The following is a 27,321-nucleotide window of genomic DNA, read 5'->3' as shown; positions in this document are numbered from 1 at the left end:
AGCTTGGCATCCAGTGAAATATTGTTAAAATACTGTTCATCATGTGAAAATGTATTTATTTACACAGTGCTAAAATACTGTTTTTATGAGGCACGTTCTATATTGGCCTTAGACTACAACAGAGTTATATCCTTCTGGCAGTAATCTCAGCCCCTGCATTACCTTTCTTATGAGAAAATGAAGAGTGTGGCTAAGAAGGGTGTTCATACCAAAAGTAGCAGTTTTCTCCACAACTTTATCCCCTAGGTTCTAAGTTTCTGTTTGTTTGTTTTTAAAAAAAAGTAAAACACAACGGCACAAAAAGTCTAGAATTACTGAAACCAGCTTTGCTGTATGAATGCAACAGCTTGTAACTCACATAAAAAGTAAAAATTCTAAAAAGTTTCAAATATAGCAAGTGCACTTGCAACATTCTCCCTTTTCCTCTTCCCCTTTTTCCCTTCCCTGTCCCTCACATGCTGGATTCTTGTTACAGGCTGCGGCTTTTCTCCCATTAAGGGAACTGAGCAGGTCTTTCACTTCTACTTTTCTGCCAGATTTCAAGGATCTTGTAGGAATTTATAAGCTTTGAAACTTCAACCTCTCTGTCAGCTTTGATCAAAAGGTTCAAAAATTATTGAGAGAAGACTGATAGGAATGTAGTAAAGTCTTTAATTTATGGACATATCAGTCCATAAATTAAATTTTCAGTAGCGGATTTGATTGTTATCTTCTCATAGCTGCAGCAAACAAGTTACTTAGCCTTTCCAGAAATTTAGCGAAGATAACCATCTAAAAGTCATGGAAAGAACAAACACCAGTTTTGTTTTTGTAATAATCTGAAAAGCGTTTTGGAGAGCCTTCTGTCATTGGCAATATCACAATTTCTAAACTGTGTTTATTTTCACGAAGTAATAGCACTTTCTCATTTTGAATTACAATGCTACATGGGCTTCTAGTAGAACTAGTCTTTAGCTGAGGAGAGAGAATTATGATTGCAGGAAGTCAAAGTGTTGATATGGGCTTAAGGATGGCAGGAGTTGAAGGAAAAGAGTAGCTGAGAACTCTGGGTTAAGGCGCTTTGTACTGAGAATGGCTGGAGTTTGAATTTCTGAAATGAAGCAGTGAAGACCTTCTGATGGGATAAAACTGGTGAAGGGTGTAGGGCATAGGCTATTGTTATTAACAGCAACCACACCTCTTCTCTAATCAAAATACTAGATTAACATTGTAGGTTCACATACACAGCATTTCTTCTGATTTCCTGTGTCACCACTCCCCTCTCCCCCTTTTATTTCTTTGTAATTGTGCTCATTATCAGGGTGAAACACATTAATTAAATCCCACGTATCCTTTACATTAGAAGGAAAAAGATGCAGAAATGCAAGATCAGGCCCTCGTAAAGTCTTCAGAAGGCATTATTACAGAACGTCACTGGAAAGTGTATGTTAAAATGGTTGCAGTAAGCAGATTTGAATCCTTGACTTTGAGAGTTATGGTAAGATCATACACAGCACAGTCACAGGTGCACTAGAAACAGATTCTTAGTGCGACATTTTAATTGAAGGGTATTTACAAAGATTTTGAACACACCAAAGCAAACTAATGTATTGTGGATTTGCAAATTAATACATTTAGAGGTTTTTGTTTTTATCTCCTAAAAGATCTCAGGAGGGAGACAATAATTTACTCACATAGAGGAAGTCTATGAGAATGGTATTATTCTGAGATTATTGAAACAAGCTATGCTAAAATAATTGAGAGAATAATTTTTATCATCAGATCTTCTCACATATTTATATTAAAACACAAATTAAATTTGGAATAATTAGTGATCTTTTTATATTTCACTTCATCAAATATCAAATTTTAACTTTAATTACTAAATGCAATATTCTATGGAGTATTCCCAAAAATACTCAGTATTTGTACTAAGCAAACTTTGAAAATAGAGCAGCAAATGCGCAGTTTATTCTTTGCTGACTGGCAACCTTGCAATCAGTTCAGTCAGCTGCAGTGCATGGTACTGTCCCATCATCCTTGAATGATATTCTTAAATACGAGACTGTGGACTACATTTTTTTCAAATAAGAAATAATTTTTTGTGCTGTGTTGCCTGTGCAGCTATGTAAATGAATACAAAGAAGTTGTAAGTCGTGAATCTAATTCTTTTCATTCTTGAATTTTTTTTGTACCTGTTCTGTTCAAGTTACGTCTGCTTTGAACAGGAGAAGATCAGCGTGCACAGCAGCAAGGGTTTGGATCATACATCTTGTCTTTTTTTTTTTTTAGTTCACGTTTCAAATAACCAGCAAATGGGAACTGCTGACTGAAAAATGTTATGAATGGTTTCAGCTAAAGGATAAGCAGCTTACTAATTAGATCAGAATTTCCTGAGTATGTACTAACCTGCAATTACTTGGTCACTGCTTATTGCTGTAACAGTGATTTCAAAAACTCTGGTAGTAAAATGTTTCAAGTGGGTGTTCGGTAGGTTTTATTATTTGCATAATCTTTGTATAGGCACAAAGATCCCATAATTAAGAATGGGAAAATACTGCTGGGTTTATTTCCCTCCCATTTAAAAAAAAAAATAATATAGGATGTCTGCCAGGGAACTGAAATAAATTTAATTCCTCAATCTAAAATTTACTTTATCTTATTTTATTTTTTTAGTTTGTTTCCTTTTTCTTTCCAACCTTGTCTAAAGTGTTCAGCTCTTTTCCATGTCATTTCCTTTTCCATGTTTAGTGCTGTGGCTTCTTTTTTTGTTTTGTTTTTTACTGCTCATGCATATGCTGTCAACTTGAGTATATTGTGCCCTTCAGTTGCTCCCTCCTCTCTGTTTCCTCTCTTTTCTTTTCTTCCATTCTGGTCTATTTATTCCAGCTTGCTTTTCATGGATCCTGCAGGCTATCCTGCTACTTGTATTCAAAGATGCACAGTATTTGAGGACAAGAGATTATTGCATCATGAAGTATCTACACTACATAAAACTGAATTCTTTGCACTCCTACCCAGCTATAACTTCTTTCAAGCGTGTGTTACAGATGGCATCTTGTCTTGACCTGAGAAAATTAAAAGCAACGCACCTTCACCTTTTCTTTGTGATTTCTTATAGTCAATTCACTCACGTGTAATTTATTTTCATTGGGTATGTCTGGCTGAAACTTTGATTAATAGGTTTACATTATATCTTTTTTTGCAGAGCTAAAGAGCTCAGGAATAACTGATGCATCATCTGTATTTCAGAACTTGGACATAATATTGAAGTGGCTTCTTCAGTATCATTTCTGAGATCTGTAAGGCCTCTGAATAATTTGGTTTTTTTGTTGGTTTTTTTTTTTTACACCCTCTCCATGATTTCACCATTCCTTGATAAAAAATAGTTCCTGAACTCTAATTAGCCTTTCAGTGTTAGCCTCATTAAAGCTGTAAGCTTATGTTTTCAGCTGTGACTTAGATTTGTTTCTGGAATATTTTGGAAGTTCTTTTTACCATAGTGGAATCTAATCACAATTGGAAAAGAGAATGTGCTGTGGGCCTTGTGAAATGAAATCAAGGAGCATATGAAAATTAAATCATGGCCTGTAAGTTTTCCGTAGCCAATCGTTTCTCAACTTGTTGTCTTTTGGAGAAAGTGACTTTGTTTCCTCATTTCTTTTGACTGCATTAAAATTAGATGATCTAATGACCCACTAGTACAATGTATATCGGTTCTGCAAGTCATACCAGGCCTTTATAAAAGGAGAAAAGCAGTAGAAAAGTCATTCAATATTTGATCAAGTACATGAGAAGTGGTTACTCTCGAGGTTAGCATTTTGTGCCTCTGCTGATACTGATCTATTCCTCTTTGCTCCTAGAGATAACAGCAGTTCCTCATTCTGAAGATAGCTCACTGTGTGTTGACTGCAATATAAGTTAATAATTAAAAAAAATTAAAATTACGAATTGTTAATATATTGATATTAATCTAATATCTCTTAATATAGTAAGGCTTATGTTGCTTTTCTTTGGTATTGCAATCTTGACTATCTACTACACTCACTGGAAGTTGGTCCAGATGAAAGCAACTAAGCTGAGTGTCCTATGAATTTTCTGTGCAGAAGAAGTGAGAGTGTCTATTTATGACGTGATATCCTTATCTTGACTCTTCTTAAAACCATCTTCTCATCAAAATTGTTATGTCTAAGATATAAGCAAAAGTTCAGGAAGGATAATATCCTTTCTCCTCATCGCAGTCAGGGACTGTTTAGAAATAAGTCAAACTATCATCATCCTCATGACCTGGAGTTTAAAAATGCCTGAGAGGCATCTGAAATAAATGTGAACTTTCTCTGAAAGATGATGACTCTTTTGGTGTTTTTTTGCCATCCTCTTGAGATCATGTGTAAGTGGACATTGTTTCCCTTGGGAATATACAGTTAATTTTACCACACTGTTAGAGCAAGCTGTTCTGTGTAAGGGGGAACTAATAGTGAGTAGAGTTTCAGTAGCATGCAGTTAACAAGGGGAGCAGTCCCTTTAGGAAAGAGCAAACGTTCTAAATCAAGGCTGTGGTCTACAAATGAGAGCTAGGGAGTCAACAATTATCAAAGCTATAAAGCTCTGAGTTAATTATAGCAACTGATTCCATCTATTTCTATACTGCGGAATGCAATCCCATACATAGGCACACAAACTAGCTGTAAATGATGTCATTTGCAGGAGCTTTTCTATGGCAAAAGAATAAAAACAACATGTAGAAGTAGCCCATAGACCAGGAACAGTCCTGCTGTAGCAGCTCACAAGTCTATATTTACTCATTTTCTTTATTAAAAGGTATGTAATAGCTGATGTAGAATTTTGTGTTGTGACTATGACTGATGCTCCGCTGCCTAATGTAATTTGCTTAAGGTGCTTTCAGATCCTACTTTAATGTCAATTTAACCCAGGTTCACTTTGTGTTAGCCACGACAAGACACTGGCTATGCATACCTGTTTTCTAACACATGTTCTTGTAGGTGTGTATTACAGTAGTATCAGCTGATAAAGAGTAAGTCCTTGGTGAAGTATGCAGTTTAGATGAAATAAAGCAGTCTAAGTCTGATCACATACAAGATTTTATACTCAAATAGAAATAGCACTTGATTCTTGTAAGGATTAGCAAAAGATTGCTTATAGAAATAGATTCGTATACAAAAAGACAGCTTCAGCTGAGTTCCAATTATTAAAAATGTGCATAGTCATAGGACTATAGCTAGTGAAATGTTGGTGAGCTGCACTGGTGAGAATTCTGTGAACAAACTTTAAGTTTCATATGTGTTTGATCTAGAGTAGTCTTTGGCGTTGTATTTTATACTGAGCAGACATTGTTTGAGAAGTAGAATTATTTTTACAATTTTCAGACTTATTAAAGAAACAGAGCGTTTACTTGAGGAGTTTGTTTCTACTGAGCTAATGAGCTCATTTAATGAGTTACTAATGTAATAAGGAATTTATTACATGTAATGTAATTTGTATTTATTTGTGTAAAATGTATTTTGGGTATAGATACTACTAAGTTCTCATTCATTGTAAAGCTTGTATATCGAATTTTCATATACAATCAAACTAATATTTTTCAATTATCTTTGCATCTCTGTGTTATTGTGCAGAGGGGATTTATCAGTGTTTCAGAATTGCTATAGACTAGAATTTCATCAAGTTAACTCAAGACCAGTAAAAATGAAGAGATTTAAGAGAAGTGAATTTTCATTCTACTATTGCTTAACATGTATACATAAAAAAGCATGAAGTAATAATGAGCTGTTTTCCTCCCATAATATTTATGTACCTTCTTAGACCCTTTTAAATGAAACATTAATTTTCAAACTACCAACATCAATATATCAGAGCAGATTTCTGGTATATTTTTCAATAAATTCAATTGGCTTTATGAGTTATAAAAATAAACGCTGTGATTGTAGTATAGTGCTAATGATTTGAAAAACTATTTTTAAGTCTAAAGCTTATGATCCTGTTCAAATATGAAACAGTGTCATATGAAAGCAAAAAAGATTGAATACTGACTGAAATCCCAATTACATTGTCTGTCCAAAGTGTGAAATATACCATACCTGTCCACACTAAGTGCACAGAGATTAAGGACTGTGATTCCCACTGATGCCTTCTGTATAAAGGGAAGGAATTTGCAAAGAAACTGCCCAAATTCAGAATCTCCAAAAGGCCACTTCTGAGCCAGGAGCTAAAGGAAAGATAAAAAATAATCAGAATATTTGAACAATACTTTAGCAAGTATGTAACAAGTATAATTCTTTCTTGTCTTAAACCTAATCATTGTAATCTTGAGTTTTTCATACCTCAGAGATATCTGTAGTGCTGAATGAGTCTGGGAAGTAACTGCTGCTGTAGAAAATGAAATGAATGCTGTGAAAATGTAAGCTGAAGTGTTGACCTTCTGTGCTTGTATTGATAAAAGATGTTTTGTTGATGTGCTTCATCCACTAGCATTTAATAGTGAAAACCTAACTCAACCCCATCGGAAGTGGTTGCAGTTAGCACATCCTAGAACCAAGCATTCAAAGCATAATTCATAGTTCGTAATAAAAGACCTCAGAGCCAAATTCTCATGTTTACATGCAAGTAGATTCTTGTCAATGTAAATGTACTTCTGCGTAAGTCACGTCAGTATTCACTGCCAGTTTCTTAACTGAGTGTGGAGGAAATAGCGTACATACACAATTAGTTCCATATTACGTTCTAAAGGACTAGCATCAGACATGGTAACAGAAAGGCATCTATTGGAAGGATGTGAATGGGTGACTAGAGTTTAGATCAGTATAGTTTTTTTCTTGCATACTGAGAACTCTCCTTTCTCAAGGAGAGCTGAGAATCTTATTTGGTATCAGTACCACTGCACACAGAATGGGACCATCTTTGCAGTGGTCTTCCAGTTTAGGCCAATCTTATTTAACAAAAGCAAATCCCCTTGTACCAGAGGATAGTTAATAGATCAGTAGAATTGAAGATTTCACTACTGTCAGTACCTTCAGTAATGAATGTAATGAGATTGTTTGCAAGCTGTTGAACTGTTCTTTTGGTTTTATCTGTACAAACTGAGTGAAACACATTGAAAGCTCCAGTAGAATTATCTTCTGGATGGATTGGCAACTATAGAACAAATGTTTTCAAAGCATATTTTTGCTTTTTGCCAGAAAATCTTGCATGAATCTATATTTAATGTCAGGGGCTGCAGAAAGACTGTTAGAGAAAGAAAGACCAATCTGAATCCAAAGTGGATTTCCACCAGTTTTAGTCACATGGAATTTCAGCTTCACTTTCTCAATAGTTAGTGATCATCTGGTATCTGGGTTTGGTTAAAATGTGTGTGGTTTTCAGGAACCATTGAATGAAAACTAAGTGTCACTGCCAAGGAAAGAGGTTCTAGCAGACTTTTATTGGTCTTTAACAGTTGTTATAAAGAGCCCCAAAACTGATTTATCATTATAAATCACACTTCAAGTGGCAACAGGAAAACAGCCCTGAATTTGTGTGCACTGACTGTGTAGCTTATCATCAGCAATAGAAATGAACAAGACTTTGTACTGACCATGAAACTGGTACTACAAAGCAAATATTATCTTCAAAAAAAGAAGTGTTGTACTTGAAAAAGGTTCACTTAGCTATTACTCCTCACTGGGAAGCTTTATGACAGTTTCAGCATGTACACATCTTCCCTGAACCCCAGGAAGCTCTCCTTTTTTAAGATGAAAAGTATTTTATTCCTTTTGTTTCTTACACTTTTCCAGTAATTGAAGTACCGCCAGTACCAAATCATTAGACATTCTTTTCAAGTTGATTTTAATCAAAATCACTAGGATCAGGATCAAGTTGCTTGACTTTTGAGATCATTTCCATACATATCCTGCATTATCATTCCACATCGGCTATGCATCTTCCCTTTGAATCAGGTGCCAGCTTTTTTCTTCTCTAGATATTTTTAGTCAGTGGTTTCCTAATTTTTGCATCAACACAAGTCCACTGCCCTCTCTTCTACTCTAGCAGAAAGTAGAAACTTCAGAGGGAAGTAGCATGTTCCTTTTGAACAAAAACTTAGACACAGAAATTTAACTGAATCAGTTCTGATTTACTAAGATACAGTACTGGGCCTGCTTGCTTTGCTCTTCCAGTGCTTTTGCATGTTTTAATATCCAAACAAAATGGAGGAAAAAATTCTAGCAGATTACATTTTCTCTTAAGCCATAAGGATAGGAGGAATCAGGCTGGTTATCCTAACTTGTATCCTAGTTCCCCATGAATTGGTCAAATGGATTCTGCTTTTGCAACCCCGCTCAAAAAATCTCAGAGTTTTCAAAATAAGACTTGAGGCAAAGGAAGTACACTTTTCCCCTTGTGTATTTGCAACCTAAGAGTATTTCATAAGGTTCAACTGTGGAGCAATTCCTGTACCAGAAAAGAATATAGTCCACAGCATATTTTTACACTGAAATCAGAACCAAAATTTCAAGGTTCAACAGTCTTAAAAAAAAAAAAGCCCTCAGTAAAGTGACCAGAAAGCTGCAGTTTCCCCTCTTTTCTGCTCCTTTATGTGGCCTCTCTGCCCCAATGCTGCAGCTCGAAACAAACAAGACAGCAGTGCTGAGAACATTCCTTTGCAGTGATTTTTAAATGTCACTCAGCTGATTTTATTCTACTGCTGCTGCTATTTTCTAACCGCTGTTAGCATGCTAGATGATATACAAAACACAGATAAAGTCCCACTGTGCATCCTTAGCAACTTATATATAGTCTGAAAGAGAGAATGTTATAATCTAACCACGTGAGCATTTATCAGCACATGCTCATATGCATCCAATGTTTATCTAATTCTAGGCTGATAATGTGTGTTTAAAGGCAGTTGGTGACCCTGAAACTCATCCCAAAATAGATGGACTGGGTTGGATGCTGGTTGTGAAATGACTCTCTAAAACCTGCTTTCGTTCAACAACTGTGTTTTAACATGTCCTCTTTCTCTTCTTCATGGCACTGAGGTTGAAAGCAAAAGTTTTAGTATATCCACCTCTTTCTGCTGTAATTACATACTAGTGCTCTAGCATCTTCCTTTTCTTCCTGCATCTGCTTGGCATCATTGCTGTGCAGATAGATGAGATCTGTTTCCCAGATCTTTTTCCTGTGTTGGATACTCTCCTGACTTTCATGAGCTGCAAGTGCTTGGTGATTCTGATGGCACAACTCTGGCAGTCAAGTTTCAGCTGTGTCTTCAGTAGGACAAATTGAAATACTCTTTTTTATTCCCTGATTTCTGTTCAGCTTGTGCAATGATGGGTACAGGGTCCAGAACAGCAAATTTCTGACTTTTAGTTGTATAAGCTGCCATCATCTTCTAACTGTGCAGTAGGAGTTATAAAATTAGTGTACTCTTGGGTGATGTCCTTTCCTTGCAACATAGCACAGAATGAAATATGAGTCATATCGCATGGGATTTTGTCATGTTTCCTGTAGGAAATGTTGAGCTGTGCAAATGCAGCTCTGTCTTAAATGGTCATCTACAGTTAGGTATGTCAGTTTCAAGGCATGGGCCAAATATTGTATCTGCTGTTTCAGCTGGAATTCAGGTGGAATCTGACTGCACATAGAAGCATCCAAGAGGATACTGACTTAATGACATTAAGTGACAAAAGATGTTAATTCTGACTGAAGTGTTCCGGTCTCCAATGTGTAAGACTCATTGATTCGAAAGAAGTGTTTCTGCTTGTAGTATTTTGGTTGCAATATTTTGATTTAATGACTCAGCCAGGACCCTTCATGTTCCTATGAAACTTCACAGCACAAAAATTCATCCTTTTAAGTCTTTCTCTTCCTTCTACAAACCCTGTGCCCTGAAGAGAATTGCACTGCAGGAGGACACTCATCCATTTCTACTTTAGGACTGCTTCACACTTCAGATATATGCCTCAGCTCTGTTCTACCACTTTGCACGTGAGGAGAGCTGTAAGGGTAAAGGAGAGAGAATACTGCCTCTAAGTATTCCCACTGTTTGCTCTTGACACTGCTGGGGTGAAAGTCCTCAACTTTGGAAGGGCATTGAGTATGGGAAAATTAGAGGAGAACAGGACACATTTTGGTAGTGCAGGACACAAGACTAACACTGAGAATATCGAGGTGACTCAATAGTTCAGGCTTCTACTGTCTTTGTTATCTATTAGCATTTTGCTTACACCTAAAAGCATGAAGACAAACTTTATCTCTTCTGCTGTTCTTTGCAGGAAATATATTCTTAGTTTTGGTAAAAATCAATAGCGGTCATCTTTCCAATTTCTAGGGGGTTTCAAGGTGGACTGTTTCTTCTGGAAGAAAGAAAGGTTTTGTGGGGATGCTGGAGTAACTTCCAAGACATTTTTTCCTCTATTGTTCTATTATAGCTTATTCTGCCACTTTACTCAGCTGAGTGAAAATGAGCAATCATTTTCTCTCACTTAGGCATCTGGGGAAAGTAATGTATAGTTTTTATACAGGGGAAAATAAATCATGCTTGAAGAGCCCCAGAAAAAAAAGCCTCGATTTTGAAGGAGAGTTTTCTGTCTCACTTAACAGGTGAAAACCATAAATTCTAGTTTTTGCATTCTCTTTAAGATTTTTATATTTATTACGAAAATCTACTTAGCAGCAAAGCATTCCAGAAAACTCTAGACATCTTCCCTGTGATGTTGTGCTGCTTACGGAGTAGAATTTGTTCTTTTTTTCTGGTTGTTTAGTGCTGATGGCTAACTTCCCATCCTTTTAATTAAGACTGTTTCTCAAGCTGTGCTCCTCTTCTTCAGAAATATGTACTGCAAGATGTGCTTATGTGCATAGTGATTTGCTATGGGCTTGTCCTTGCGCTACTTCAGCACAAAACTATAACTACTGTGGATGTCACTTGCTCAGTTAGTATACAGAATCCCTCCTGCTATCTTTGGTGTCAACGGTTTATGGGTTGGAATGGTTTATGATGTGGAATATCAGTAACCAAAAATCATAAAACCATAACACTTGGTTATCAGCATTGTTTGTGTATAATATTCTGTCAGTGAAAGCAGTCAGATAACCCAAATAACTTGTGATCTAGAGGAGATGATTCTAATGCTCCTGCATTTGCTCTGATGTTGAAAAGTGTTCATGACTAAGAATGCCTGAGCTAAGTCTTCCTTTATGGCTGAAAATATCTGCTTACTGACAGCTAACTTTTACATTTAACTTCATAGAGTTCTAGGTGAACCACTCAGATTTAGAAGCCATTGACGCTGTAGTGTAAACATAAACATGAATAAGAAAATGTAGTTTGTTAAAGAAAGCAATACTGTGATGAGCTGTTTGAAAAGTGGACGCTCATGCTTTTTTCTGGGTAGATGTCTTTTATGTTATACTGGTAAAATAATTAAGGAAAAGTATGTAAAAATCAAACAGGTTAAAAACTGGCTTATTTGTTTCATTTACTTTTCTATAATACGATGACTTAAAGAGTTAAGAATATTAAGATTTAAGATGATAAATTTAACATAAACCTGATGTAGTTTCCTTTTCAGTAAGTAGAATTCATTTAGAAAGTTTTGGTTTTTTGTTTGTTTGTTTTTTTGCTTTGGGGTTCTTGGTTGTTTTTTTTTTGTTTTTTTTTTTTTCTTCATAAAAATGAAAGTGGAGACTGCTCAAAGCTTCTCAGTAACTTCTTTAATGCTGAACTTTGACATTGTGAAGATGAGAACCTGGACCTAGAATGTTACTAGCTTCATGAGCTCAGGAAACTTTCTCTTTCAGAAGCAAGAGAGATTTTTCTATGGAGAGAAGCTAGCTAAACTAGCCAGTGATAGCAGCAGCTGTAAGGGCTTTCCAAAGGTCTAGTACAACCAGGATGGACATGGTCTGCTCTTCCTGCCTTAGTAATCTGGCTAGATTCTTCATAGAAGGTAGTCCCCTAAATAAACCATCATACATGAAGTCCAAACTTAACTTATTTCTGCAAGTGGCAGTGATGGGTAATGTGGGTGACGCAGCAGCTTTCAGGGTTGTGCTGTGTCACCTAATTATAGAAAAGGAAGTATGAAACTCTCTATTCTTCAGTGCCTTAACCTTGCCTCTATAGCACCACAAAGTATTATAGTTCCCAGTCTCCTTTTCGCTGAAAATAAGTAATTGCCACTGATTTGGAGGCTTCATGGTTTGATATCGTGAATATCTGAGATTTGTATGTTTTGCATTAAGAGAAAACTATTTGGGTCCGGTTTCTGTAAGTGTGATTGAAAATGAAATTGTGTTAGAATGAGTTGTTCAGTCCATTAGGTTGGATTTATAATTGGCATCCTTCTAGTAAAGCTCATTTGTTACAAATTTTAATATTGATTTGATCCTATAAGCGAATATACTAGAGGTAATTAAGCCTGATGGGACTTAAATATATTCAGAATATCTTCAAAGGAGGCTAGTGAATATTACTAACATCTCAGTCCATTTAACAAATTGCTAAGGGGAATCCACCATATAATTACAGTAATTGGAGAAAGTAAGTGGTAATTCTTGAGTCTACCGTATAGTACAGGGGATAAAAATGGCAAAAATCTGTGGCTGTATCTGACATCAATTATGTAATTTCTTTGTTTTTTTCTTTTTTTCTTTTTCCTGTTTTTTTGTTTTGTTTTGTTTTTTTAATTGTCACATCATTGTTAATTGCATAACAGAATCATGGACTCTTTCCTCCTGTCAATACTGTCTTCAGATGGTTGTACTTCTAGTCACCATCCTTTATGTTATCACTCAGCTAGGGGAACTAAATGGTGCCACAGATTTGAGGATCTCTTGAGGTATAAATAGGAATGACATCTAATGATAATCTAATGACATATTACTGAATGGGTAACTTGAAAATTGTCCTGTAACTAATAATTTCTTAGCAAAAGTGATAGCACTCACTATAAATGCTACATACACACCCATGTTTCAAAACACATGCAGCTAACTTTATACAACAAGGTGGCTGCATATGAGAATTTTTAAGTAAATAATTTTGGATGTTCTAGCACTCAGAAAACTATTAAAAGCTAGGTTTATGCTTGTCATCACGATTTTAATTCTGAGTTGTAGCATGTAAGAGTTGACATACATTGATGTCAGGGGTTTGCAGTTTCATTTGCAGCCTTTAATTATCAAATACTTCTCTGCAGTCCAGAAAGATATTTTGATATAGTCTATGGTTATGTTCAATAGCACAGTTCATCATACAAGTTATAGTGAGGCTAGTGAACTTTCAGAACACAGAGAGCATCAGAAGATAAACTGTAAAAATGTATTTCAAAATAATAAAAGGAGTTTAAAAATGTAGCTTGTTGCTTTTAACTAAACTCCTTAAGAATTTTCAGAAGACTATCAAAAGGCAGTTCTGAAAGGCAAAATTAATTTCATATTTCCAGTTCTCTTTCAATGCTTAGATACAGCACAGGTCTTGAAAGGTTAGAAAAGATTTTGTAGTAAGAATACCTATTCTTTCCCAAACTTAGCTTGGAAAAAAAAGTGCCGTATTTTCCTTCAATTTTCTTATCAAACATTCCAAAGAAATAAGAACAGTACCCTAGCAAATATCTATAAAGACAGCAATGCATTATGGGAGATGTAGTCCAGGCTATAAATCCAATTTAGTAATGAGAATGAAAATATGCAAAACCCTAATCTCATGTCTCATTAAGCATCCCATAGGTATGGAAGACAAAGGGTAATCTCAAGTCAGGCAAAGGCTAATCATATGCATTACCTTGAGAATATAAAATATTTTCTTCTGCTATCTTATCATTAAATTGAACATTGCATTTTCCAGATGGGATACAGGAAAGTGGAAAGGAGCATTTCCATTAAATCATGTTCATTATGATTAACAGCCTTTTTCCTGTTTTCAAATTCATACTATGTTTAAGCCAAGTTTAAAGATTTATCTGTAATATATACTACCATAAGATCAGAATCAGGTCATGCATGTTACTGTTGGTTATATTGCTCTATAGAAACTAAATGTATGCACATACACATATTTTTAATTCATTAATGATTTCAAGCTGTTATGATCTTGCTGTACCAACGCCTGCGTTATAATGCAGGCCAGGTCACTATGCAATAGATATAACATATTTCATATGTTATATATGTTTCATGTAACATATAACATATTTCTCACCGGATATTCAGCTCACCGGTGGGTTTTTTTTTTTAATTTAAAAATCCAACTGGAAACCATGGAACACTACTTAATCTAAATTTATGCATGAATTAATTTGCTTTGTTTAAAATTCATGTACCTAAAAGTTAAGTTTCTATGATCTCTAAAGGCCAAAATGTGAGGAATGGTCGATTCATTATGCTACTTAATGTTAAGTTTACTGTCAGAAATGCCTCAAGATTTTACTGATATCCCATCAGCTCTGGATTTGTATAATCCACAAGGATTACAAAATTATTTGAAGACTTTCTAAAACAAGTTAACATCACTGAGATACATATATTCAACAAGGACTTCATTCCATTCCTTCAAGCCTGTCCTGGAGTCATAGAATCATTAAGGTTGGGAAAGACCTCTAAGATCATCTAGTCCAACTGTCCACCTGCCACCAATATCACCCAGTAAACCCATGTTCCTTAGTACCACATCTACATGTTGAATACTTCCACGGACGGTGATTCCACCACCTCCGTGGGCAGCCTGTTCCAGTGCCTGACCACTCTTTGGGATGTTACGTTAGTAAACATATATTGCGTTAGAAAAAAAGCACCATTTTATGGCTTTGTTTGATTAAAATGAAAGATAAAATTTTAAAAGAGAAAGAACAAGTGGGACAGAAGTGCTGAAGACCCCTTTTATACGTTGAGAAAACCAGACGAAATTTGATTCTTCAAAAGTGTTCTGTGATATAATTAATAATTACTAGCCCTGAAATAACTTCGGAAATCTGGTTTTTTATGGGTGTTGAATTAAAACCTTAATTCACAGCGTAACTGACACAATGTCTCTCTGCAGTCATAACATGAATCTTGCTGATCACAGAGTATTTTCTGTAAAAACATAAAGTAAGGATAAAATATTCCAAAAATAGCAACTAGCCCTATACTATATATATACTGCCCATAAAGTGGGAGAACAACTTATAAAAAGTCTACTCTCACAATTTGTTTTGTTAGCAGTTAGGATAAATGAAAAGCTACTTGATATAGCACGAATGTAGGTTGGAGCTACATCTTTAAATGAAGAGGTTAGACCTGAGAGCAAGAACTTGTTATAGAATGAAAGCGAGTTGTGTTTTTTTCTTAAGTGAACTATTCATTGACAAAGAAGTACTACTTAGAGAAGTAACCAAAGAGAACTAGTGTACTTGTAAGGAAACTGCAGTTAAAAGGTTGTGTTGTCGCATCCTACCTTGTACACAATGATAGGAATATCAATGACAATATAGATAAGGTCTCCTAGTGCCAGACTGGCTATCAGTGCATTTGGGCCATTCCTCATACACTTGTTCTGGTAAATGATCCTCAGCAGAGTTGCATTCCCAACCATTCCAACGATGAAAATAGCACAAGATACCACTGTGTTAATGTATTTAAAAGTTTCAGCAATCTTAGTCTGCTGGGAGCATTTGACAGTTTGGTTGGATACCAGGGGCCGTCTAGTGGCGGGGAGTAGGCTGGATTCAATCCCTGAGGGAGTGGAAAGGTAGATTCCAACATCACTCCGATTGGTAGCGTATCTGTCAGAGCTGTCACAGAAGACAAATCCCAAAAGCAGCAGCAGCAAAGAAACTCGTAAATACAAGGCTTCCATCACAAAGTCCCAAATGGGCAAAGTCAGCGAGGCGGGTTTTTTCAGTATCTCAGTGAAATACTGAGCAGTTTTTCACCTGCAGAGAAAAACAATTAAAAAAAAGAAAAGAAAAAAGAAAAAAAAAAAGAAACGGAACATCAGTACACCAAGTAGGGTAACACATCCTATTTCTCATGTAGAAAGAAGGGTATCTGTGCACTTTCTGTAGTGCATGTATGTAAACACTTGTTTATGGGTGTTTTATATCGTGTTACTCTGAAATCTAGATTGCCCCCATTCATTAATTCACTAACAAGACACAAAGACAAATGAGATCCTGCAGGATCCTTTTAGTTGGAGACAGAATTTGTATGTGAAAGGACAAAATATGGTGGGTGAAGCTTTGTTTTAAAAAGTAGTCTTGCAAGAAAAGTATACCATTAAAGGGAGCCTTTGGAGACTGTTCTGTGGTATTTTAAACAAAATGAAAGGTTATTATTTTGGCTATTTAAAGGTAAGGTACCAATTCTGCATTAATAATTACAGGCACTATATTTGGTATTTTTTTTTTTTTTTAGTGTTTTTTATATTTTGCAATAATTAGTCTTTATGCTATTTTTTTTTAACTTTATAATTACCCAGATTTCAGAAGAAGTGTGAAAATACATGTATTTCAAATCAGAATTTGGACTGGATCCAAAGTCCAAAGATATTGGGGGGAAGACTTTCATAATCTCAGGACATTTGACCAGAAAAGTCCTTAAAACTGTTTGTGTCAATTTGCTGAGATAAAGATAAGTCTTTGGTTCTTGAATCATGTAATTGTAGCTCATGTTGCAGTCCTTATCCAGGCTTAAGTTAATTATGAAAAAAAATCACGCTTTTCCACAGATAAAAAAAAAAAAAAAATAAAACAACTTGGTTTAGTATTCTAAGTGATAACTCATGACATTTCTAGATAGGAAAGGAAGCATCATAGCACTCCGTCCTGGTATAGCTGCCTGTTTGTGTCTGCAGAGTTGCTGGCTCCTGCTGCAGGGGGCAGATAGCACCTTCTGTGAAACCTGCTGGAGGTGTAAGCCAAGGAAGATGCTCTAAAATCCGTTTCCTTCAAATCTTGGTGTAATTTAGGATGAAGTTTCTTTAGGTGGCTTGTGGCAGTGTTGCCAAAAGAAGAATAGAAAGTCAAGTATTTATAACTTCCTGATTTCTAGAGACTTGCATGAAGGGAGCCTTTAAATGAGTCCTTAGTTCATTCCCTATAGAGCTATTAATTCGGTTTATAACAAGAAAACAATTTACAACAGAAAAAAATGTGGCAGACAAGTTACTGATAGGAGCTCTGCACAGCCACACTATAAATATTTATTATGTGATCTGTAAAAGTGTGTGCATGGCTGTATGCAGCTTCTGTAAAGCTAATGGCTATTTCTGTCTATTATGCAGAGCGTATGCAGACCAGCGATCCAAACTGAGTCTTCTGTCGTGGTGCATCTGAGATGGCCAGCTGACCAAGTGTGAGTACCTGTGTGCTTTTAAAGTTTGATATGCTGAACAGCAAATCCTTCTTTGTTAAATGCCTGTTACAATGGATAGTCAGCAGCAGTCAGCAGGATGGAAGTGCTTTTGCTTTACGGTTCTAAATCACATCGGAAATAGCAGGCAACTTTTTTTTTTACCACAACTCTTTTCAGACAAATATTTATACTTATATCGTTTACAGTGACTACAGCTCCCACAGACTCTCTTAGTCACAATATAGTGTACTCCTTATTTAATGACGTTTTCCTGTGACAACTTAATATGCACGTGCCATATGGTATGGTAATCACACAGGCAGCAAGCGAAGCTGGGAACAGAGCAGTCGGTTGCCATCTCTTCCCTCTTTCAGCAGAAACTTTCCCATAAGAAGCAAAATTAAATTGTGTTTTTATAAAATAATTTTTAACGATCTTTTCCTGTGGATTCCTGACAAATCCACAGCGTCTGTATTATTACAGCATATGATAACGACCTGCGACCCTCCTCACGTAGGTAACTCGGCGGTACCCTTACTAACTTTCAGCAATAATGTACTCTAATTTTCTTCTTCCGCACGGTGTGAGGCGATGGGGCAGACCTGCAGGCCACGTGCATGTGCTGTCCCTGTGCTTACAGAGTGCGGGCTCGGGAACATCCCGTGCTGGGGTAGCAAGCCCAAAGCTCTACGCGCCTCGAATCGCAAGGAAAGCGTACTGTTGTAAGTGAAAGCGTTCCGAGCATTAGAGAGCAGCTAAAACGTGAACAACGCTTTATTTGCCCTAAAAGCGGCTGAGGTACAGATCAGAACAAGATCTGATTAAACCAGGGCTCGAAAGCTGTGGAAGAAGCAGCGCCGACAAAGTGAGTTTCTCTGGGCTGTCTCCCACCGCGGCACAGCGAGGGCTCCTCGCTGCCAGGATGACTGCCTCGCAGTTCTCCCGCTGACACAAAAGGCTCTCCCTCCACCCGCACCACTACCGGGGATCCACCCTCGCCCCCACCCGCCGGTCACGCCGTGCCTCGCCATTACCTGCGGGCTCCTGCCCCGCGGCCGGCTCCGCGCACTCAGCCCAGCCGTGCGGCCGGCCCCGGCTCCGCGCTCATGCTGCGGCTGCTGCCCCCGCTGCCGCGATTTCCTCCGAGAGCTTTTCCTGGGATGGTCTCGGCGGATCCTCCCGCCTGCCGCTGACTGGGTGGGATAGACAATCTCCACCTCCGCTGAATCAGTAACGGAAAGGCAGACTGAAGGAGAATGCTGAGCGTCCTCTCCGTTCTGCCCCCTCCCCCAATTAAAACAAGTCTGCAGCCCGAACCGAGCCCCTGCCAACGTTAAACACAAAGGCTGCCTCCCGGGCACGGGGGAACACTGAGAGCTCTTTAACTGTTTCCTCTCTGACATGGAGGTAAACTACTTGACTGGACTCATTTAAGCAACGGCCTTTGGGAATCCATCCATTCCTGTAGCTGCCTCCTAATAGCGCGTTGGGTTCACGCAAAGGTTGTGTGTCTGATTCAATCAGACGACTTACGAGCCGCAACCAGACTGGGGGAAAAAATATGATTAAATGCACAGCTTTTGTTTGCATTTTTCCCTGACTTGGTCAGGATTGTGTTTGCAAGGCAATCAGTAAAACTGGATGTGCAAAAGTTTCAAAAACTCAGGATCTGCAAAGTGCTCTTGGGTGAAATTTTCTGTGGTCCATCCAGGACGTACCTTGTTAATACCTTTTATTTTTGAAGGCCAAAACCACATCTACAAAGATAATAGAATCGTAGGATTTTCTGGCATTCATGCATTTCATAATACTGCTCTTCTGACAAGGTAGTGGCACAAAAGAACTTAAGCAGAAAGTTGGGAACCTCTCTTATAGTTAACAACCGTCTCTCAGTATGAAGAAAAAAAGAGAGAGTGCAGCTTGAAATTGAAACAGTTTCAAGTTCCCTTCATGCTAACAAGTTTAAGAAACTTCGAATCCCTTGTTGAATCATTCCAAGGTCCTAATTTCATGGCAAGTTTCCATCTGGCTTCAGCACAGAAATTATTTTCTTCTTTTGAGGCAGTCTTCCTAAATATAATATAAAACTGCGTGGTCCTAAAGAGATGAGAGCAATCTGAAAAGAACAACAAAAAAATGCAATGCCCAGTAACCTGCAGAGTTAAGATACCTGGTAGTAAATCATGTAAGAAGTTGCTTAAAACTTTATGAGTGCTACACAGTTAAAAGAATGTTTCTGTAGACACTCTTAAATCACCTGATAAAGCTTGAACAAAAAATCCTACAAAATCTGGGTGTCTGGATCAACTAGAACAGCAATGCTTCATTTCTTCTAGAGAGCCATCTGTATTAAATGTGTCAAAGTTCAAGATGGTTCAAGGAATGTAAGTTCCTTGGTTCAGGCTGAGAACCACAAGAAGCCTACTGCTTGCAAATCAGATATGAAAGCTTAATTCAAAATCTTGTGTTGCCTTGAAGCTGAAAAAAGGCTGCCTAGCCACCTCCCTGCCAAGGGAGGTGGTGGAGTCACCGAGCCTGGGGGTGTTCAAGGGAAGGCTGGATGCTGTGTTGAGGGACATGGTTTAGTGGGAGCTATTGGGAATAGGTGAACGGTTGGACTGGATGATCTTTTAGGTCTTTTCCAACCTTGGTGATTCTATGACTCTATGATTCTAAATTGTCCATATGATATTAGTAAAAATAATTTTTAAATTCTTTACAGTTTGATCAGAGATGCTTAGTATTAATGTTGTGCTTTGTCAAGAATCATCTGTATGATAACGTGCTGGAATACCTCTTGAAGTGCTAGGAAGTCTGTACTTAAAGTTCACACACGCATTATGGAGTGCTTTCCCTAATGCAATTATTGAATCTTTTATATGTTCTCTAGACATTCTTAACAACCTGATCCTTTGCTATTGTCCAAAAAACTAGAATTGCGTGATCAACTCGATGAAATTTTGATATCTGCTCTTATTCAAAAACACATTTTCCTTTCAATTAATAATTTCATTAATTTGGAGGGTTTATATCATATGTTCATACACTGACGTGCCTAACTACATTTTCTATTAAATGGAATGAATAGATCTGCTAATACCATTAAATTTTAAAATACAGAAGAAGGAGAGGTATTTATTACCATTTTGCTTTCTTCTGTTATTGCCAACCCACATAAGTAGTATTAATTATTAGAAATTACTGAGTTGCTCATAGCAATTCTGTGTTCTTCGTTTTGGTTTTTGTTTATTTGTTTGGATTATTATTATTATTATTAATATTATAATTATTATTATTGTACTATTAATTAATTGGGCCTTTTTTCTGTTTTTAATTTTCAATTCGCATCTTAAACTCAGAAGTTGTACTTAATCATTCCTGATTGTTTTTGGTGTTGGTTGTGGTTTTCTTTTTTTTTTTTTTTTTTTTTTTTTTTACTTTTTCAGGAAGTGTTTTAGAAAAGTAACCATGTATGAACTATTCTTAAATTGGATTTTCAAACGCAGTTGACCTCAGCTACTACGAAAAGTGACTACGTACAGTTTATCACACCAGTATCTTTTTAAGTACAGTAGAAGCTTTCACCGCTGTTGTAGGACTACTCTGTGCATGCGTTCTTTTATGGAAGAGCTCTTGACTAAGATCTCAGTATTTCAGAATCAGTGTAATGAAAGTGTTTCCTTTGACCTCAGCTTTTTGTCTTCAACAAATTACTTAGTTTGACTTGCATAACTGCAGAGATTCAGACTAAGGGTAACATATTCATCTTATGACACAGAATCTCATTTTGTTTAATTTCAAGGGTATCTGAATTTTGCAGCTAGAGTCATTCTTCAAGAAGACTCAACGTTTTTGAAAGCTGTTGGTTTTCCTGAAGAATGCAGGAATTACAAAAGTGTGCTTTGTTACAAGGTTATTAGATATATATACCTGAAGTGACTTTTATACAGGTTTTATATATAACAGAAAATACAAGAGGATCTTTAGCTACATTTGGATGAGCTAGTTTGGATTGAAATGCATCTCCTCTGAATTAGAGTGAAGTAGAAACTATGTTCATGAGTTCATGAAGTCTAATATCCCATTCATAGGACTCAAAAGGCCAAAATAGAAAATAGATATTGGTCTACCATTGGCATTTCATAGCGTTTCAGTTTGCCACATCTTTAATTTGTAGCATTTCCAGAAAGTCAAAAGAGTTATTTATGGCAAAGTATGTAAATATCTAGTTGTTTTGCTTTCTTCCACTTGATATGAATTCTTAACACAAAGTGAATTATAGTGAGTGTTCCTTTAATATTAGTTTATTATAGCGTTGGAAAAGTTAAATGTATGAGAACCGCTTAAATATTTCTGCATTTGGAAAGCTGTGGAAAAAAATAATAATAATAATAATTCATACCAGCGCTTCTTGAATCTGAGTCCTTCATCCTGTTCCTGTTAGTCATAATCTATATCTACTTAGATTTCATGCAGATGTGGAAAACTAAAATTATTAAATATGAAAAATAATTTTTGGAATTAATAAAATTTCTTGCTTTATTGAAAGAGCTTTTTCATGATCCATCTGTAGTGGGGCATCATTTGCCTCCCAGCCTTCCTGCCTCTGTTGACCATTAACTAGTTAAGTGTCAGAATAGCAATATTTTACGAAACTACTTACTCTCTTAGTCCCTTGTGAAAGATCCATGGCCAAAGGTGTCCCTGTGTTTAGAAACGTTGACACCTTAACAGATCCTGTGCTATTTAGACTCAAACCCAATCCATTGATACAATAGATCCATTTCTCCTTATTAGTAGTTGAAAGAAATTGTCTTAAGACCAGTGATTAAAGTACTTCCACCTTTACCTTACACTAATCACTAAAGATGATTTTCTTAATGTTTTCAAATATATCCTGAAGTGGAATGTCTATGAACAGAACGTATAAAAAGTGAGAGGAATGTTAATGTGCTAAGACCCTGAAATTAGCTACAAGCTAAGGGATTCAAGGAACCTGCTCAAAAAGGCTAGACTTTAATGATAATGGATAAGAGAATTTCACATGACATCCTAAATATGAAGTAAAAAAAAAAAAAAAAAAGAATAAATAAAGACCTGTGAAATACAAAATCATACAGGATGCCTGTTCTGTAGTTTTGCAATGAGTGAAACGATGGAATGAGTGACTGTGTCACTACTGAAAAAGAAAAATTAAAAGAAAAATTAGGAGTAAAGACAAATACAAAGCAAAGTTTGTTTTAAAGAACACTAAGATTAAGAGAATAGATCAGATTAGATTTTTTAATCTTTATTTCACATAAGCAAGCTCCAAACCACACACTTTCTGTGTTAGAGGAATGCTATTCTACTGCCAGATCCTTCTGTTATTATATTAATCACTTCTAAAATTATCTAGAGAAGATAGTGAGATATTAGAATGCCATGTTATCTTTATCTAAATAAGATTAGAGCTATTTCTTTTGACCACTCTGCAGTGAAGATGTTTTTTGTGGAAAACCCTGACTCATCTCACTTACTTCTAATGTTTCCAAGTTATCTAACTTTTTTATTAGCATAACTATTAATTAAAATAAGCAATGTGTTCATTTATTTTGATACAGCAAGTTACTCTTTTTGTATTATTCAGTGTGCAGTGGTTACCTTAACATAGAATTAGAGAATCACATAATTGCAGGGGCTGAAGGAGACCTCAAGAGATCATTGAGTCAAACCTGCTGCTGAAGCAGGCTCTCTGCAATAGGTTGCATAGGCAGGCATCCAGATGGGTCTCGAGTATCTCCATAGAAGGAGACTCCATAACCTCTCTGGGCAACCTGCTCTAGTGCTCCATCATCTTTACCGTAAAGAAGTTCTGCATGTTTGTATGGAACTTCGTATGTTGAAGTTTTAGGCTGTTGCTTCTTGTTCTATTGCTACACACTACCTGGCCTCATTCATTTGCCTTCCATTTCCTGTAGATATTTATAAACATTCATCAGATTGCTCCTTGTCTTTTCCCCAGGCTGAACAGATCCAGGTTACTCTCATACGGAAGATGCTCCAGGTCCTTTATCATCTTTATGGCCCTCCACTGAAAGGTTGGGAGGAAACTAACCTTGGCTCATTTCATTTCTCTTCCATCTGAACTTGTAAGAGCCTCATCTGTCTTCTTTTGCTATATTCTTTCTAAGAACTTATCTTCCAAGTATATTATATATGTATATATATATATATATTTAGACATGAAACCTTAACAACAGCACTCACCTGCTCTTTTTTCTACTGATTCTTGTCCTACCCAGTGTTGATGATCTACTGTAGTTTCTCGCACAGGTGCTAGTGTGCGTTATTTGTTCATACACTAAACATTTTCTAGCTTACCCTTAATCTTATAGTGCTGTAGTTTGGTGTGATAAGTAAAGATGGACAAGCAAGTTGAGGAAATGTTATGCTCACCTGTGATATCCTCCTTGGGTGCTGACTCCCCAGCCCTGTAGGAATGGCTGGCCTTTGCTGCTCCCAGAAAGAAGGCATGCTGGAATGAAAAACAAAGGAGTGAACTCCAGTGTCTCAGTCCAAGTATCCTAGACAAAAGATCTAACTCAGTTACAATGTCTTCAGACAGACACCTTCTATTTTTTTCCACTGGTAACTGCAACCATGTGTTTTCTAATCAGATTTCTCACTCTGAATATAATGTCTCAAACTTTATTTCTATGGAACCTACAGCAGATACAAAGAAAACAATAGCAATATTTAAAAGAGTAAATTCTCAGCTGCAGAACACTATTTTTCAACATAGTTACCACCATTAGCTATGCATTTCCACAAGAGATGAACAAGAGCCTGCATACCATGCTCATAAAAATCTGCATCAGGAGAAGTGACCTGCTGTTGCTGTCACCACTGCTGAAGTGCACTAGTCATCACCACCTCACCATGCTAACCATGCACTTCTTGGTCTTCATGAATGTTCAGCAAGTAGTGATAAATGTCAGTGGATGCAATTTTTTCAGCATGGGAGAATTCAGTGACACATCTTTGCTTCATATGTGCTTCTTTGTCAAATGCCTTTTTATCAGACTGCCCCTCTGCTGTCATCTGTTGTACAGCAACAAAACATTACGGAATATTGGTGGGAAGATTCAACTTCTACCACTAATGTCCGCCTTTGATTTTCTGGGCCAGTATAATAAAATAGGAGGCATTATGTTCAGAGCAGCCCTCGTATTATGTAGCTGAGCTGCTCTCTGTGTACCAAGCTACTGTTGTGGTTCTACCCAGTGTGATAAGAGAGAAATAATATACAGGAAAACTCCTGCAGCAAGGTATTTGTATCAACCTGTAACACAAGACTATTCCATCTGTATAGATTGAAAAATATAGAAGTTCAAGGCTATGCAATTTCCGGGCACAATAGTGTAGCTAATAACTTTCTGTGATAATTCTTATGAATATAGCAAAAGTACTATTTCTATTGCTAATACATATAATAATGTATTGTGGGTAACACCAACTAATACATTTTTAAAATGTTCAACTATTACTTTTCCTTGTCACAAACTTTCATCAACTCTTGTTGATTTAATATGCTATTCAATTTAAATATTTAGGAAGTAGGTTAAAAAATACCATCAACAAATATATGCAAATTTATTCATATGTATTCCTTGAGCCACAGAGTTTATAATTTGCATCATGCTTTCTAAAGGAAGAATATCTCGAAAACTGTCTACTTTTCAGTGCTTTAAAAACATCAAACTCGTATGTTCTAATCCATAAGCAAATATAATGCTAAATCTTAACTACTTCAGATCTAAGACAGTAGATATGCGAGGTTCTCTTTTATCAGAGGAAAGTTTTGTAGTTATTTAGAATAGAATATTATGAACATACTGAATAAACATGCAAATGTTCATGAAACAAAGATTGAAAACATGCACCACTATCATGATCAAATATCACCTATTTACTTCAGACCCATCTGGAGTACTGTGTCCAGGTCTAGGGCCCCCAATACAAGAAAGACAGGTCTGTTGGAGAGGGTACAGAGAAGAGCCACAAAGATGATCGGAGAGCTGGAGCACCTCTTCTACGAAGAGAGACTGAGAGAGCTGGGCTTGTTCAATCTGGAGAAAAGAAGGCTGCAGGGTGACCTCAATGCAGCCTTTCAGTTCCTGAAGGGAGCCTACAAACAGGAGGGGAGCCAAATCTTGGAAAGGGTAGGTCACGGCAGGACAAGGGGAACTGCTTCTATGTTGAAGGAGGGAAGATTTAAATTGGATATCAGGGGGAAGTTCTTTTCTATGGGAGTAGTGAAGTGCTGGAACAGGCTGCCCAGAGAGGTTGTGGATGCCCCATTCCTGGAGGTGTTCTAAGGCCAGGTCGGATGGGGCCCTGGGCAGCCTGGTTTAGTATTAAATGTGGAGGTTGGTAGCCCTGCATGTGGCAGGGGGTTGGAGATTCATGGTCCTTGAGGTTCCTTCCAACCCAGGCCATTCTGTGATTCTTTGAACCACTGAAATCAAAGATACTTGTGGGACTCTATTATAATATTGTTGTACCTGATTTTCAGCTGGCATGAGTGAGCCAGCTTACATTTAGTGAGCCAGTATATTTCTTGATGGACCTGGAAATACAACTATTTGTATCATCAGAGAATGATCATAAATTATGTAATTATTTCAGAGTCATTAATATACTCTGTAGGGAACCATGCTGTTATGTACATATATGTCAAAATATATCTAAAACAGGACAATGTTACTGCAATTTTTTACAAAGCTGTTCATACTTCCTCAGATTTTTAATTCTGCCATTTTCACATTTTCTAATATGTCCTGGTTATTTATATATTAGTTAACTAGTGGCTATAATAATTTTGACAGTACATTTTCAATAACTTTTGGAAGTTAGTTGAAAATCAAATTTAGATTTTGAAATAATCTGTATTCTGAAATATTTTTTTGAAAATATTTTCCCATTCCCAGGGAATGACAATATTTGAAGAAATCTGTTTCTAAACAGGCCTTAAACTGTAATAATACACTTAAGTATTGGGTCTGTGAATGAGCTCACTTCAAGTATAATTCATTTTCTTTCTATTTAATAATTGCAAGTAATGTGAACATTTGTACAAAATTATATTGTTCATGTGTAATTTATAATCAAAGATAAGGTTGTTTGAAACATCTGAACAATTAATTATACAGTTGTATGAAGATCAAACAAATGGATAAGGCTGGATTTTAAGTTAAATAGTTTAGGTATTTGACAAATATTCACAGAAAAATATCTGAATGAAAGCATCAGCAAGTGCCCGTAATTGATTTATAAGATCCAAGTAGCTATCTCCTGTTTTTTCAGTTGGTGCAATTCAAATCTCATCTGCACTATTCCTTTTGAAATAATGGCCAAGAACAACAAAAGCTTTAGAAAAACAGTAAGAATATGGGAAAAAATGAGGGTTTTTTTTTTTTTTTTTAATTTAAATATACCATACTGCAGTGGTCTGGCAAAACACAAGATGGACTAAAAGACTGCTTCCAGTTTAACTTGGAACCTGTACTTTATACCATTGGCTGAGCTTTATTTGACTCAGGATCTGTGTTTTGGCTTTCTCTTTTCAATTTTGTTAGTAAGTGAAAAAATTGGGAAGGCCATACCCAAAACAATTTTTTCCTGAAATTTAATAATGCTTTTTGTTTTGTTTTCTTCTTATTATTTTGCAGTATATTGAACTGAGGAGGAGGGTTGGTTTAGATGAGCTGCTACTGAGATATTTTGGTGTCTGCAACCTTTCTTAGTTCAAGTTATTGAGTGTTTATTAGCTCCTGTAGCTGCACCTTCCGATTAAATAAGTTTACTCACCTTTGCAGTTCTTTGAATACACATGCCTGTACACATATATCAGATACAGAACACTAAAAGATTTTGTTTGTTGTCAAAATGCATATATGCTAAAAAGTCTTTCAAGTTATGCAAAAGTAGGAAAAAAGTCTTTATGATTTTAGCTGCTAGCATTTGGCGAGA

At 36.5% G+C, this 27,321-nt stretch overlaps 2 protein-coding genes across 10 annotated transcripts in view; one reads left to right on the top strand and one right to left on the bottom strand.

Annotated features, from left to right (window-relative positions):
- EDNRA (endothelin receptor type A) overlaps positions 1 to 18,611 on the bottom strand; it is a 28,540-nt gene extending 9,929 nt beyond the window's left edge. The window contains exons 1-3 of the mRNA XM_048942657.1: positions 18,342 to 18,611; positions 15,410 to 15,887; positions 6,078 to 6,205 (exon numbers count right to left, since the gene is read on the bottom strand). Coding sequence (XP_048798614.1) covers positions 6,078 to 6,205; positions 15,410 to 15,811 — 530 coding nt within the window. The 5' untranslated portion in view covers positions 15,812 to 15,887; positions 18,342 to 18,611. The remainder of the gene's footprint in view (positions 1 to 6,077; positions 6,206 to 15,409; positions 15,888 to 18,341) is intronic.
- Positions 1 to 27,321, top strand: part of TTC29 (tetratricopeptide repeat domain 29) — a 365,054-nt gene that overhangs the window by 31,440 nt on the left and 306,293 nt on the right. For 7 of the 9 annotated variants that reach the window (XM_048942642.1, XM_048942641.1, XM_048942640.1 and 4 more), the window contains one exon: positions 17,237 to 17,307. The gene's annotated coding sequence lies outside the window, so the exon portion shown is untranslated. Of the gene's footprint in view, positions 1 to 16,419; positions 17,308 to 27,321 lie in introns of those variants that run through there. The other 2 variants (XM_048942648.1, XM_048942646.1) reach the window with 2 other exon arrangements.

This window comes from Lagopus muta, chromosome 4 (genome assembly GCF_023343835.1).
Source record: "Lagopus muta isolate bLagMut1 chromosome 4, bLagMut1 primary, whole genome shotgun sequence".
NCBI lineage: Eukaryota > Metazoa > Chordata > Aves > Galliformes > Phasianidae > Lagopus > Lagopus muta.
This window is presented reverse-complemented; position numbering and strand designations above follow the sequence as displayed.